General features: G+C 36.8%; 1 protein-coding gene and 1 long non-coding RNA gene across 17 annotated transcripts in view; one reads left to right on the top strand and one right to left on the bottom strand.

The window, feature by feature from the left end:
* NRG1 (neuregulin 1) overlaps positions 1-15,100 on the bottom strand; it is a 233,943-nt gene that overhangs the window by 23,654 nt on the left and 195,189 nt on the right. For 9 of the 16 annotated variants that reach the window (XM_005226079.5, XM_005226081.5, XM_024986179.2 and 6 more), the window contains 2 exons: positions 12,823-12,952; positions 503-561 (listed from right to left, as the gene is read on the bottom strand). In XM_005226079.5, coding sequence (XP_005226136.1) covers positions 503-561; positions 12,823-12,952 — 189 coding nt within the window. Of the gene's footprint in view, positions 1-10; positions 562-1,145; positions 1,214-12,822; positions 12,953-15,100 lie in introns of those variants that run through there. The other 7 variants (XM_005226080.5, XM_005226084.5, XM_024986182.2 and 4 more) reach the window with 2 other exon arrangements.
* Positions 476-10,724, top strand: LOC132344062 (uncharacterized). The gene is made up of 3 exons (XR_009493161.1): positions 476-669; positions 7,625-8,003; positions 9,876-10,724. It is a non-coding gene; the product is annotated as an uncharacterized lncRNA (long non-coding RNA).

Raw genomic sequence — 15,100 nt, 5'->3', positions numbered from 1 at the left:
ACATCTGAACTCTTTTTATTCTGTTTATTTGTCAGAAAGAACACATTCTGAACCGAAGCGAACTTACCATCATTTCAAGTGTGTACTGGTTACAACTTAACACACCTCCTTTTCAAGGATAGGGTCATTTTATAAAGAAGAGGGACTGTCCCGTGGAACGATTTTTATTTTCTCAATAAAAGTGAGACTTTTCAAGGCCTTTATTGTCATTGCACTGGGTGAGAGGGACTATCATGTCGTATCACAGTAATTCAAGATCAATTTCAGAAACACTGGAGCCTTACGCACCTACGAGTAGCTCAGAGCCCACTAGTCACGGACAGAGGAAGTCATACAATCGCTTGTGTTAATGTTCTCATGCGACAGGCAGAGGCAGTCAATGTTAGACCTGGTAAAACGCATCTAGCTCTAGGTGGAATCTGAGGGGAGATGCGGCAACAAGAAAGCGGCACCGACTGAGCATGCGCCTATTCAGGCAGAGACAGAAAGGGAGTGGACGTACTGTAGAAGCTGGCCATTACGTAGTTTTGGCAGCGATCACCAGTAAACTCATTTGGGCACCTGAGAGAAGAAACAAAAAAACAATGGTAGAAAAAAAACAGAGAAAAAAAGAGAAGAGGTGAATATATGCTAGAAAGAAGCTCCTTCAGTGTCATTTGACTGAACTTGGTGAGTTCACTCTCAGGAACTGAGTCTTTGTCCTCATCATGGCTTTTAGGCTCTGGCGTTTCCCCCAATGGGATAAAAATTTGGGTAAACATGATAGAAAGATCCCAGCATTTTAAGTGACCGTGTTCTCTCAAACGGAGCCACTTAAAATGAGAGCTGGGTGTTTTCTTCAACTAGGTTCTCTGCTTATGGTGCTGGTCCAACGCACTGGAAGGAAAGGAGTTTTGGTGGGCCCGCCCGCCATGATTGCCAGCGTCAAGGACCATCCTGAGGGGTTTTATGAAATTGATGACCTTTGTGGTTTGTTGTGGAGACATAGCTAGACAAGATCGTACTGAATGGGTTTCTGCCCTGAGTGGGTTAACCATGATTAGAACAAAAGGCATCAGTCACAACTGAGCTGTAAAGGCACCAAGCGGTAGCGACTGTTGCTGTAGTTTGGGGGAGAGAGCAAATTTCAGATTATTTTAACATACTTTCTTGGGTTTGGACTTTCATGGGCACATTCTCAGTACATCTCGCTCCAGTGAATCCAGGTTGGCACCTAGAGGGTAAAAATGTAATAAGCAATCGAACGCTAAAGACACTGAACTTTCAGACTGGCAATTTTCCTCCTATGGAGTATGGAGAGTCCTACAAATGACCTGGTGGCTGAACAACATAAAGAAAAGAAGACAAAACATTTAGAAAACCATGTCCCATGAAAACCGTGGGGTATATATTTCTGCTGTTTGCTTCAGTCTTCATAAACTCAGTTAACTGAAATTTAACTAGTGTGAGGCTGAAAGGTTGAAAGGGCTTGGCAAGGTATGGGCAGATAAGTCATTATCTCTTGGGCATTTCCGAATTTGTCAATGATCACCTGATGCTGAAACACTGGTTTGGTAAGAGCTTATATGGTTCCATCCATCATCATTTACCATTTAAATAATTTTGAGTTTTTTCTTTTGTAGACACAATTTTGTACTTCATTTTGTTGTTGTTTAGTCATTAAGTCATGTCTGCCTCTGAGACCCCATGGACTGTAGCCTGCCAGGCTCCTCTGTCATTGGTATCTTTGAAATCATCAAATTACAATAGGAGTCAAGCACTTTCACACTCTAATGATTACTGACAAGAAAAATGACATCCTCCTTTTTTTAAAAGATTATACAAAGTAGGTCTTATTTTTAATGGTGTAAAAAATCTATAAAGAGGCAGATTTTTAGTAGTATAAATTTCACTTCATGCAATCAGCCCAAATCAAATACAAATACATTTAAAAAATTTAAAAAGTTATTCTTCCACTGAAGTATTTAATGAAAATCATTTTGTATTTAAGGTAAACTGTTTTGAAACTGTATAAAATTTACATTTTACTCACTCACATTTGCCTATCAAAATTCCAGAATCTTGGTAGAATATTGTTCTCAAGGTCTTGGGATGGGGCTGTACCTAGAGATGGAAGTCCTTTAAAACTGCTCTTTTTGTTGCTGTCACTCCAGTAACTAAAGCATTTCAGAATGGATTCATTTTACCCCAAATATCATACTCAAAGAAACAGGGTCACCAGAAAGTTCCAGGACACAAATATACTTCTTACAGGTGCCCCACACTGATAGCCATGATTATTATCAATAGTTCATCTAGACCATAAACATCATGCATGATTTCCTTTCCAGAATAAATAAAAATAAACACCACCTTTTTGGCATCAAAGAGATGTGAATAAAACTATTCATTTTTGCTAATATCAGGTTGATTTTTTTTTTCCATCCCCCTTAAAGCCAAATTCAGTGCCAAAAAAACATTCTCAAGTGATCTTGTACATCTGCTTCACCAATTTCACGAAGAATGGCTTGTAAGAATAAATACTAACAGTTCTGTATCTTCAGCCCTATGAGTACTTGTGTCAATAAAGTATAATTATGATCATTAATAATAATATCAATAAGCTTAACAACAAATATCTTGTTATTTACATAGTTTTTTTTTAATTCTTCAAAAAAAGTTTTTAAATGAACTGGTTACTTTTGCTGAAATGAGTAGAGGAAGAACTACCTAGAGAAATACAAAAATAAGAACTATAACCTGTGAGGTTGGGTCATTTCTTATGAATATGTCATTCTACCTGCTTCAATTAAGAATGTCTTTCCATGAAATTTAAGAAAAACACATGGAACCATGTTTTCCATGTAACTTATTGGATGTAAAAATTTGTGAAGTATATGATATTTTATTTTTATATTTTTTCTGAACCAGGACTATAAATCCATATAGACATACAGTATAATTAAGCAGGTAATTCCAGAACTAAGAATATATTCTATAATGACCATTTCATCTTACCTGTTTGCACTCTTTGTAAAAATTTAAATTCTTAATTTGATCACATAATAACTCATTTGCTTCATGGAAAGAATATAGTATAAGATGTGTGACTATGGCCTGTGTGTGTGTGTATGTGTGTGCGCGTGTGTGTCTGTGTGTGTGAGAGAACTATTAGAGGTAAGAAATACCTCTTTAAGAATCATGAAATTCACAAAGAGCTCAAGAATCATGAATTCCTTAAGATAAGAAATACATTTATCAGAAAATTGCCAATTATGCATCTTAGATGACATTTTTGAAATAAGAAGGCATGGGACAACGAGATGAAGGGGAGCAAAAATCCTACCCAATCAATTTTCTAATTAGTACAAGATTCTAAAATGATGTTTCCTAGGAAACTAGTATTATAAGATGGTGGTTTATCTCTATCATAAAATGATACAGAATATTTGGTGCAGTAACAGTAGATCTGCATAAGGTATACCAATCCTTTTTGGAATTACCTGCTATGTCTGAACCAGAGCTATCCTTTCACTAACGTTTATCTTCACTTGGAGGCATTTTCTTAGTGTAAATCCTTATTATTATTCAAAGTGGGGTCCAAGGACCAACAGAATCAGCATCTGCTGGAATCTTGTTAGTAGACACGTAGAGTCTCAGGCCCCAGTCTAGAACTATGGAATAAGAATCTGCATTTTAATAAGATCCCTAAGAGATCTGTATGTACATTAAATTTAGGATGTCAGAGATCCTGACTTCCAAAGATGGAGACTAAGGCCCTCTATCCTGGCATTGCAGAATCTTGCTGTTTGGATGTGAGAAGTCCATTTGGCTTCACTGGGCCACCGTTGTCTTCAGTGATAAAATGTAAAGATTTATCTAAGTGATTATCAAAGGTTTCTTTTACCACAAAGATTCTGGGAGTCACTCTCCTACATGGAATCACTGTGCAAAAACCTGGCATCATCTCTTCTGAATGTATTACCAGTCAGGGAGGACTCAAGAACTTTAAAACGATTCTTCTGATAGAACTGATATTTTAAGACAATCATGGAGGCAAAACAAATGTCAAATACCTATTCCTAGGCCAGTCAAGGGTTCAGAGCTATAATCATTAGGTAACTTTTGTGGACATCTGGAGTTGTTGCCTAATCAGATGGGAGGAAGTGGAAACAACTTCTGCATGAGCAAACTGCAGACTGCATTGATTGGGCAGAGAAAGCATATGCAAATGGAAATGCACTTGATCTATAAGGTGTGAGTCGCTCAGTCGTGTCTGGTGTCTGACTCTTTGTGAACCCATGGACTGTAATCCACCAGTCTCCTCTGTCCATGGGATTCTCCAGGCAAGAATACTGGAGTGGGTTGCCATTTCTTTCTCCACAGGATCTTGCTGACCCAGGGATCGAACCCAGGTCTCTCACACTGTGGGCAGATTCTTTGCCATCTGAGCTACCAGGGAAAGCCCATCTGATTTATAGGCTCTGATTAAACTCTACAGTATGACTCCTAAAAGAACAGGGTGACTGTCTGGCTGTTGGCATACTTTTCTGTTAGCATTGTCCTTTAAGCAGCCAATCTGTCACCTTCTTCGGAGATAGGAGTACAGTAGCTTTAATCTCATTGTGGACAATGTGCTCTGGCCTGAGTCTGAGCACCTTCCAAGAATTCTGTCTTAGAAGAATCTGTCTGAATAACAATTGAGCCCTTACTGTAGCTTCAAATCTATATATACCAATTGTTTTACCCATCAGATTAGAAGATGGAGATATTTTTAAAAATTTTAGTATTTGCTCTTATACAAAGATAAATGAAGATAAGCAAAGGTAAGCAATCTTTGTTCTATATTTGTTCTTCAGGAGATGAAAATTCACACAGTTTCATCTGAATGAAGCACTGTCTCTTCCAATACAACATCAACTCCTTCCTGAGTGTCACCTCCTCACCAACCCATGTCCACGCCCTGAGTGAGGGATTCCTTATTTGGCTCTCACTGCATGGTGCCTCCATCTCTTCCACTGCCCTGGCCTGTTGGTCTTGTGATTATCTCTTTGTGAAGACGGTGAACAAATTCTGATCATTTTATAGCTCTAATGTTTCACCCCAGTGCCTGGCTCTTGAAGGACTCTCATAAAATACTGGTTAAATTGAACCTGATTGAAGGTTAGAACATAGTGTCCAGTAAAGAACTCTATCAAAGAGACCCATATAGCAATTGATTGGTCAAGTACAGGTCAATATTGAACTTTGGCTTTCATTTCTATAGTTTGTGACCAACTCTCTCCTCTGTAGACTTCCAAATAATTTTTTTTAATAGTACCTTCCTCACAAACTCCTTCCCCTATACAGAAACCTTTAACATTGAGTCTGGAATTTGGAAAAGACTCCATATAACTCTTTAACAGTAAGTCTGTTACCTCAAATTTAAATCCCATTACTGAAATACCATTTAACCCAGGATTCAATAAAGCAGTTACAGTCTAGTAACCAAGACTTCTGCATAGTAAAATAAAAATGGTTCTTAATAATAACCTTAATACATGGTGATTATCCTGAAATGCTTACTGTGTAATCGATTATCAATTCATGTCATTTTCTGAATCAGTTTAGTGTTTGGTCTATTTTTTACATTCTAATTGAATAAATTATCCCCCCCCCCTTTTTTGGTGGAGATACTAGATATCATTAAAGATATTTCCAGAACCCCAAGAAACTTTCAGTTATTTAGGATTTGCTAATTTTATAAGCCATTATAAATGGCTTAGTGGTTTTTGAAATTTATGGTCAATTTATAAACCACCCTTACATCCCTTCTCTTCCTGTCTTTACTTCTTGGTTTCATTAATTTTCATTAGGTTCTCCCTTGATCCGACAGGAGAAGGGAAACAGATTTACATGCGGTATTTCCCCTCTATTTACGCATCACTCCACCAGGAGATGTTTTAGACAGTTATCCAAAAAAGAAGCAGCCTTACTGTCTTTTCGCTCTACCTCAATACTAGCTGGGTATTTCCTTCACATAGTACAATATCTGAAGCAATTTCTCTGAGGTCCATGTTTACAAACAGTAGGTAATGGAAAGGCCAACATATACGTGTGAAGGGTTATCAGTGAGTTTAAACGTTAGGCTTTAAGGACTTTGGCTGTTCCTCTGTAAACCAGACTTGGCAATGTACACGCCACAGTGCTGGCTTGTTTTTCTACAGGATCCTGTTGCAAGGGCTGACTTTTCACCCCTTCACTCAGGATTCTGACTAGAGCTCGCCCACTCACTGGCTGAGTATCTGTGTTGTACATTATTCTTTCCCAAATGGATTGTTACTATTAGTCTGCATTTTTCCAAGATGATCTGCATTCTGTTATCTACTGTGAAGTGAAATTTCTTAAGGTTCATATATGCTTTTCTAATTTGTGTTTTAGTGTTCCTTATGGTATCATCTGCAAAATACATTTGTTCCCTCAAGGAAATGCCTTCTTCAACATCATTAAAGAAAATATTAAATATAATATGTTCCTTCAATAACATTTCCTACAGATCCAACCTTAGACCTCCCCATCACTGTTCAGCTAGTATGGATCATCCCATTGCTTTTTTATTATGATCTGGGGACTAGTTCCCAATACTTGAGATAACGGTACACACAGAGTGGCCACAGTGGACCCATGGATAAATACTGAGGGGGGAAAAAAAACTAAGTCATCCTGGATCTGCACTGTTGGTTTTCAATGTCGAAGACATACAATCCCACTAATGAGGTGTCGGTGTTTATGAACTAACCTCTCCTTGTGTGAACCCTGGTGCCCTTCCCAAAGTTCTGTTTGTACAGCTTGTTCTGAAATGCTCATCCGTAGATGAAAATCCTTGCCGTTGTTTACCCTAAATGATGTATCCTTTACTTTGGGGTCAAACAATTTCATCGGATATGGGCTCAGTCTATAGCCCATACATCTCTCTGTCCTTGTGACATGATGACTTATGGACTCGGCTAATTTGTGGTTTGGTTTTGTCTCTGGAGGATGCCCCTATACACAGCATAGCGATTCTGAACCTTCCATCCACTCCAGCCCCATTTGATGATGAAACCTCTAAATACTCACTTTTGACTTATATCTTTCAATAGAAATATTTCACAATGATGCATTTTATTTTAATTTTTTATTTCCCCCCAGACTTACGGAGGTATTATTGACAATATTGTATACACTTAAGCTGTGCAAACTGATGATTTGATATATTATACGTTATTTAATGATTACCACCAAGAGCTAATTAACTCATCAGTCACCTCATAAGGTGACTATTTAAAAATTTTTTGGTTATAAGATAAATAACTTCAGTTATAAGATAACTTATAACTTCTTCAGCTATAAGATAAAAAAAACCCTGGGATCTAATGTGAAATTAGTTCATAATGTGGTATTGTATACTTGAATTTTGCTGACAGATCATTTTATTTTAAATAGACTATATGCTTCTCAAGGTGAGGGCTGCATAAACGTTTTTTCCCCCATGGAGACTCTGCTTTCGTCTGGTTGGTGTCCTCCATGATACATTCCCTTAGCTCCCTAAATACTTGTCAAAGCACTCAGCACAACTATCATTTACAGTTTAATTAATGCTCTGAAATTTGTCTGCTACTCACAGGCCTACGGACTCCATGAGGGCTGAGACCATGCGATTTTGTTTACTACTTCATAACGAGCACAAGCACAGAATTTGCCTCGTGGAAGGAGATCAATAAATATATGTGGCTGCCTAACTGATATCAGGAGAAAAAAAGAACCAAGCTATTAAGGACACAATGCAACTGCCTTTAGGCCAAACTGCCGCTAAATTGATTTCCATAAGAACCAAAATATTTCCTTCCATCTGTCTTCAGGAAAGTCAAAATGAGTTAATAAGTACCTAGAAAGTACACAGCAGGACTGTAGATACAGAGAGGGACACAGAAGAAATGGGTATTCCTTCAATAACATTTTCTACATGTTACTGTAGGAAATGACTACAATGACCATCGCTGTAGGTAGGTCGTCTAAAGAGCTGACTCTCTAGATCTTTGCCATATGAGTCCCACCCACTCACAGAGGTTTGTCTCCCTGCTCAGTGTGATAGCAGGTAAGTGTCTCACTTGCTCTGAAGGATGAGGTCTCCCAGAGCTGGCTGTTCTTAGGCACTCCAGAACTAACCCAAAATATATTCCTTTGCTGTATTCCAAATGTCTCCTTCTACAGCCACGATGATGAGGCCACAGGACACAACTTGAATCTGAACCACCAGCTACTAATGTGCTATATTATTTTCATCATCATTTTTACTTGCATCAATTACTAAGCAAGAATTTTATAAAACCTTAACCTTAGCTAATGTCTTGACTTTTTCTCCCCATCTTATCTAGTGCCCAGGTGTCTCTAATCTGTATGGAAGTCTCTCCTCCCTAAACATCTTCTAGGTTTACGGTGTACCTAAACTGTTCCAGAAGGTACTATGACTCTTGATTAGTTGTCACAACGTCCAAAGTCCTCTCCCTGGTTTTCAGAGCTCAGAAACTGATTCTCCTGTCTAACTTGACTTTTTTTGTTTGTTTTTACTTCCCAGAATGGAGTTGCTGGTCTAGGTATGCATGTCACTGTGTCTAATGAGAAGATTAGATGGTATGGTATATGGTATATTTAATAGTATGTGGAAAAAACTCCATCAGTGATGACTATGCTTATAAAGTCTTCAACGTATTCCAGTCTTTTCTTTTCCTTCTTTAAATTCTTATTACCATAATAATCAGCACTCTGCCACCTGGGATAAAGACACTCTAATTGATCTACTATTTTAGTTACTCTATTTCCATAAATAGACTAAGTTCCCAGGGACCAGGCACCATGCTGTATATTTTCATTGTGTTTACAAAACTGCCTGGGATAGATGTAGCTGTTTTATAAACAAATTTTAATTAATATTTCATTTACTGAGTTTAATTTATTATAGCACATTTTTGTGACTTTATCTCCTATGGTTAAATTTTTTTCATAACTGTCTCTATAATCATGTGTAATACAATATAGGCCCTTATATGTACCACATGGTTTCATACAAATTAATTAGACAAAATGATAAGTTCATGTTTAAAGGCACCTCCCACTTTCCTATGCTTTGTTTGTTTTCTGTTTCTGTTTTTAAATATAAGGAAATTAACGATCAGAGATACTACATGATTGAATGAACATCAAATGCAAAGTTAGAAAGCTAGCTGGTGGCCCCAACAAATCAAATAAAAATGGCTAGTGTTAAATAAAATGAAGAATTGGGAATTAAACATGATAACACAGTCTGTTAAGACAGGTGTATATATTTTTCCAGTGTCTACAGAGAGAATGTAATTCTACCATTTATTTTTTTATTGTAAGGAAAAACTCACTTCCCCAAAGTTAGAAGTGCTTTCACAGAAATAAGTTCATTTAATTTCATTGACTCCTGGGAAGAAATTTGGAGAACATATTAACTCTATGTTATAAATAAATTGTCCAGAGAGTTGAAGTGAAAGAGCTCAAGACTAGTCACCAAAATTGGTGGTTAAAACTCTAATCCCCACATGGGAATGCTACATCTGTCCACAGGACAGCATCATGGGTTTATAAATATGGTCCGGTGTAAAGTCAGTTTTAGATTAAAAAAAATCACATCAACATGTTCCAAAAGAGTTCTCTTACTACTCAGAAGGGCAGATATACAAGAACAAGGGGAGAAAACCAAGAGGATAATCTGGACAATGTCAAGTTCAAAGTGTCTTGTTTCTTTGAACCATGTGACTACATGGGGCACCAGAGGGTAAAAGATGGAATGATTCTTTTCTGGCCTTTATGCAATCTTGAATAGAAACTGTTTTTTTTTTCTCCCCCTCAAGATAAATTTTAAATTACTAAAGAGAGAAGAGAAATACATAAGATGAGAAACACCGCGGAAATTCCCACACTGTTCCCAGGAGAGAAGTCCAAGTAACAGCAAAGGTCTCCTCAGAGAAGTGTTTAACTGTTATATGGTTAATCCATTTGGAACACCTTGTTCTAAATGGAGAGACAAAAGAGATTTGCTGTAAAGTCTTCCACTTCAGCTCCCAAGAAGACAACAGTGGATTAGGTGACCAGAGAGACCACTTGGAAACTTACACGCTTGTGGTGTTTCTGAGTCATGTCTTAAGTCAGGGATAAAGCTGACTTTGAACGATGTGGCTCATGCTTCAGAAATGTTTTGCTCTAGACAGATGGACCATATGGAAACTATGAACTGGCTTCCTACATAGGGCCATGATGAGCCAATGCAACACTTTCACGTTTTCTGTTTCTATTCAAGTCATCCAATCAACAACATATTATTGTAAGACTCGGTATATGACGTGCCTTTGTTTCATTTCTGACTAGTGATTGTTTTTAATGTTATACATATTTGCAACAGAGGGATTAAAAATATACTCATTTAACAAAAAAGGCATGAAATATTTTGCATATTGACTATACTCAATTCTTCAGTGTTCTGGCTTGCTTTCATGTATCAATAAAGGCAGTGCAAAAGGGGGATAAAACTTATCAAAATCATAGATGTCACAGTTTTCTTTCCAACAAAAGCTAATGATAATCTTTAACAGTTTTCTGAAAGATTATAATTACCAAAAAAAATAGATATGATTAAATCATAGTGCAAATTTTCTGAGAATTGGTACAGGATTCAGTTGGGGGACACAATATTTATTCGTGGTTTGCTGCTTTAATAACTATTAGAGGAATACCAAACATTTCTCATTAAGATTAGAAAAATATAAAAGTATTTCTTTATAGATTGGGCTTAATGTTTAATGAAAAGCTGTGTGGGTGAAAAAAAACTCACAGTTGTTGGCACAATACCAAAATGGAACCAATGAACAGCACTTAGGCGATAGCATGTTTTGTATAGATCGTGGGAGGGCCACAGAAGAGCTGAAATTAATATGTGGGGAATAACTGCACTGGTTCCTAAGAGGTATTCAGAAACTATCATATGTACTCACTCAGCTTGCAAATCTTTTTGCAAAGGCTAGGATGAAAAAGATCATGTTTCATTATTATAATTAAAATCGAGTGGTCTCAGATGCTTTTTTAAAGAAGCAAAAAAAAAAAAAAAAAAAAAGGCACAGATTTAAATAATCTGGGTATGATTGTTTAAAAAGGAGAAGCATCTAAGGAACTGTAATTTAAAGGTTTTCTTCCAAGGAGACTTACTGAAACATAACTAGATTGTATGTCTAAGACTAGGGCAGACTAGCAGGATGTACCCATATAGTAAATGTATCTCATTTTACAGATTATAATTCTCAGCTTCTGATATTTTCTATTTTGATTGGAGAAAATCTTATAGGAAATTACAGAATTTATTCATTTCCACTCACAATGAAAAATTCAGGGAGGGAGGAATGTTTGGGATATATTCACAGCAAACTGGCAGAACCAAAGGCTAAAACTGACCCATTTTAATTCTCTGCTATAGGTACATAGATTTGATATGCTGGTGACCAAAAAAGGTGAATTTTTAATTTTCAAACAATAAACATGTTGGCATAGGAAACTGTTCGGTGTTATGTCGCAGCCTCGAAACTGTTCGGTGTTATGTCGCAGCCTCGATGGGAGGGGAGTTTGGGGGAGAATGGATACATGTACCTGTACGACTGAGTCCTTTTGCTGTCTACCTGAAACTGTCACAACATTGCTAACAGGCTAAATCACAATATAAAATAAAAAACATTTGACAGTCATAAAATCATTCAGACCTGAAATAAATTATTTTTTATATATATGTTTTCAGTTTTTAATCTTGCTTCAAAGTTTTGAAAAGACTCTTACCTATTAATTTTATCTTGGCTTATAACTATTCTCTATATTTATGAAAGATACAGCTTCTAGTTAACTACAAAATAAACATGTATTTTTAATCATTTCAATGAGACATTAAATATCTTTTAGCATGACAAATTATTTGAGTCCATGGACCACACAGACCCTATATATCAAGCATAAACTAAAAATGCATTGCACAATAAATGTGCTTTTAATGAGATCTACTAATTTTAACTGCAGGGTTTTAATATTTAATGTCCTGACAACATCTTTGTTTAATTTTGTCTGTTGAGAGAGAATAAGTGTGATACTTCGTAACGGTTCATCAACTCCTTCAGGTCATTGGAGAGGGCACCATTTTAAATATATCTATAAATAACTACAGTGCATGAAAAAACACTCTGCCTTCTACACGCAATGATGCTACACACACTAAGTGCATTTCCAAACTAATACACATTGCTGGTTTTTCATTAGTGAGATCAACTTAAACTCCATTTTTAAAAAGGAGCTATAAAGCTAATGCCAAGTTTAACAGATCAGTCAGCAAATAATTGCCGGCCCTTCTGCTTCTCTTAGTTGTCCTATCTGCTTCACAGGTGACACCAGGTAAAAGGGAACATTATCTTACAGCTTCCATCATACATTGGATGCAGATGCAGGGATCCAAAGTTCTAGGCGTCTAGGATATTTGCACATCTCTCTTAGGTAACAAGGAGGAAAACCACAAGGAAAGCAATTTTATAAATATGAAGGCAAAAAAACAAAAAAACAACCAAACACCCACATGGAAAAAAGCAAAAAAACATTCTGGATATAACAGAGTAGATAAATGGTGTGACCTTTCACAACACTCTACAAATAAAACAGCATTATTCAAAGGATGCAACGAAACTGGATAAGACAGCAACAATACATCATGAGACACGGAATCATCTGAAAGAAGCGGTCATGGACAGAAGTCACACAGAGGATTTCTTTTCTTACTTGCACAAGTATCTTGAGGGATTTGAAAGGTCTTTCACCATGAAGCACTCGCCTCCATTCACACAGAAAGTTTTCTCCTTCTCTGCACACTTGACAAGATGGCTTGTCCCAGCTGTAGATGTGGATGTGGCTGGATAAAAGATAAACAGGGAAAGTTTTACACCCATCTTTCCCTCTTCTGAGCAGCCTTTAAATACTCTTAAAAGGAAGAGCTCATATAAGATAAGATGTACTCCACTAAAGTTTCTGGCTCAATAAACAACAGCATTAAGACTTAAACACATTAAGTAATTTCTACCTGTAAATAAACAGAATACAATTATAAAAGGATAATTATAGTTAATTTAATTACAATTAAATAGGAAACAAACATTTCTTATAACCAATACTTTATCTTCTAAAGACGTGGAAAAGAGAAGATCTACTAAGAAAAATACATTTTCCATGTATGGCTGAGTCCCTTCACTGTTCTCCTGAAACTATCACAACATTGTTAATTGGCCATACCTTAATACAAAATAAGAAATTAGAAAAAAAAAGAAAAATTTTCCAAGAAGGCTCAAAAATAATGATATAAATTCGTATCAGTGCAACTGAATTTAGATATCAATGTTAAATAGCAACTAATTGATAACATTATTTCATTTTGAAATGAAATATTACCTGACACAGTCTTAGTGATTTTTAACCCTTTGTCCTCTATATTAATTTCTATTTTAGTATTTGCAACTGGAATTCAGATCCTGCTATTTACTTATATTTGACCTTTCATGTATTTTCCCATTTTCTCCCGCCTTTCTTTTTCATTTGCTTCATCAGGGCACATTGTGCTTTGACATTTAACTTAATTGCTCCTCTAATTCTGCTTGATTGTTACTCTACCTGATCAAAATACTTAGCATCTGATTATTCACTTTCTGAATGATTCAATGCCTTTCTGGTCTCTTATTCTTCTGTCTAAGGCATGTTTGGGATCATTTTATGGTCCTCACCAATGGCTTTTAGGAGGAAGAGCAAAGGACAGTCAAAATGATTTGCACTTTGGAGACAGATCTGGTTCAAATACTATCTCCTACTAGCTTTGTGTTCAAGAGTAAGTTTCTGAACCACCCAGATGGTCAATTTTCCCATTTAGAAAACAGGGGACTCTTATAGGACTTTTACAGAGATTATCAATAATCTAGGTAAAGGATTACCGATTCAGTGGACACGAGTTTGAGCGGGAGATAGACAAGGACAGGGAAGCCTGGTGTGCGGCAGTCCATGGGATCACAGAGTCAGACACAACTCAGCAACTTAACAAGGTAAAGGAATTGGTGCTAAACTGGCATCTGATGAATAATAGCAGGTGGCAAAATGGAGCAGATATGGAAGAATCTCAATTGTGGTATCTATCAAACAGATATAAAGCTTAATAGAAATCAGAAGATTTTCAAAGACGCATGCTTTTCTTGAATCATTACTATGGTAATTAAAAATTGGATTCATTTTTAAATTGTTCCAAGAAAAAGTTCTTTTCAGAATGCTTTTCTAAATGTCCAGCTCGGGTCTATAAACCTAACCAAAGAATCACGGAGTGATTTTCTTACCCTCTCTTATCAGCTACCCTTTTATCATTTTTTTTTTTCAGGAAGAAGGGAACATAATTTGCATCATTTGGCCTATAAAATCATTGAGTAGGCAATTTCTATATACCACTTAGCATGAATTTTGACATATATCTTCATGTGAAAAACTATATACTTAGGTGCTATGAATATTTTCATCCATGGCAACTGCCTTTAAAAATAGTAGGTGGGTGTTTGTCTTCAGTGTTTAAGGTTTTGTGCTTAAGAACTTTCACTGCTGACAGGGATCTATGGAATGACAAGCTGGGCAGAGTATTTCTGCCGAGGGGACCACCCACAGAGTTCTGTCACCCTCATTCCTGCAACGGAGCTCTGAGCCTCCAACAGACCCCAGCAGCAGTCCCTGAATCCCTCCTGCCAGTCTGCTAAGAATTCCCCCTTACACACGCTGGGCAGCAAACACTGCAGCAGGCTCTTCCAGAACAAATGCTAAGGCTTTCACTAAAAACATCAAAACCAACATTCCCTTCCCCGCCAAAGCAGACACTCCATATTCATTGCAAACTAACAAAGAAAATTAGCTGTGATAGACAGAAGAGACAGATACATCATACCTATTCCTTGGACTTTCTGATCTTGTTTTATCAACTAGGTAGCATTAAGAAACGTGGGGTTAAAACTTGAAATAATCCATTTCCCCTCTCCAATCC

This window comes from Bos taurus, chromosome 27, assembly GCF_002263795.3.
Source record: "Bos taurus isolate L1 Dominette 01449 registration number 42190680 breed Hereford chromosome 27, ARS-UCD2.0, whole genome shotgun sequence".
NCBI lineage: Eukaryota > Metazoa > Chordata > Mammalia > Artiodactyla > Bovidae > Bos > Bos taurus.
Note: the sequence above shows the minus strand (reverse complement) of the source record. Positions and strands in the feature narration are given on the sequence as shown.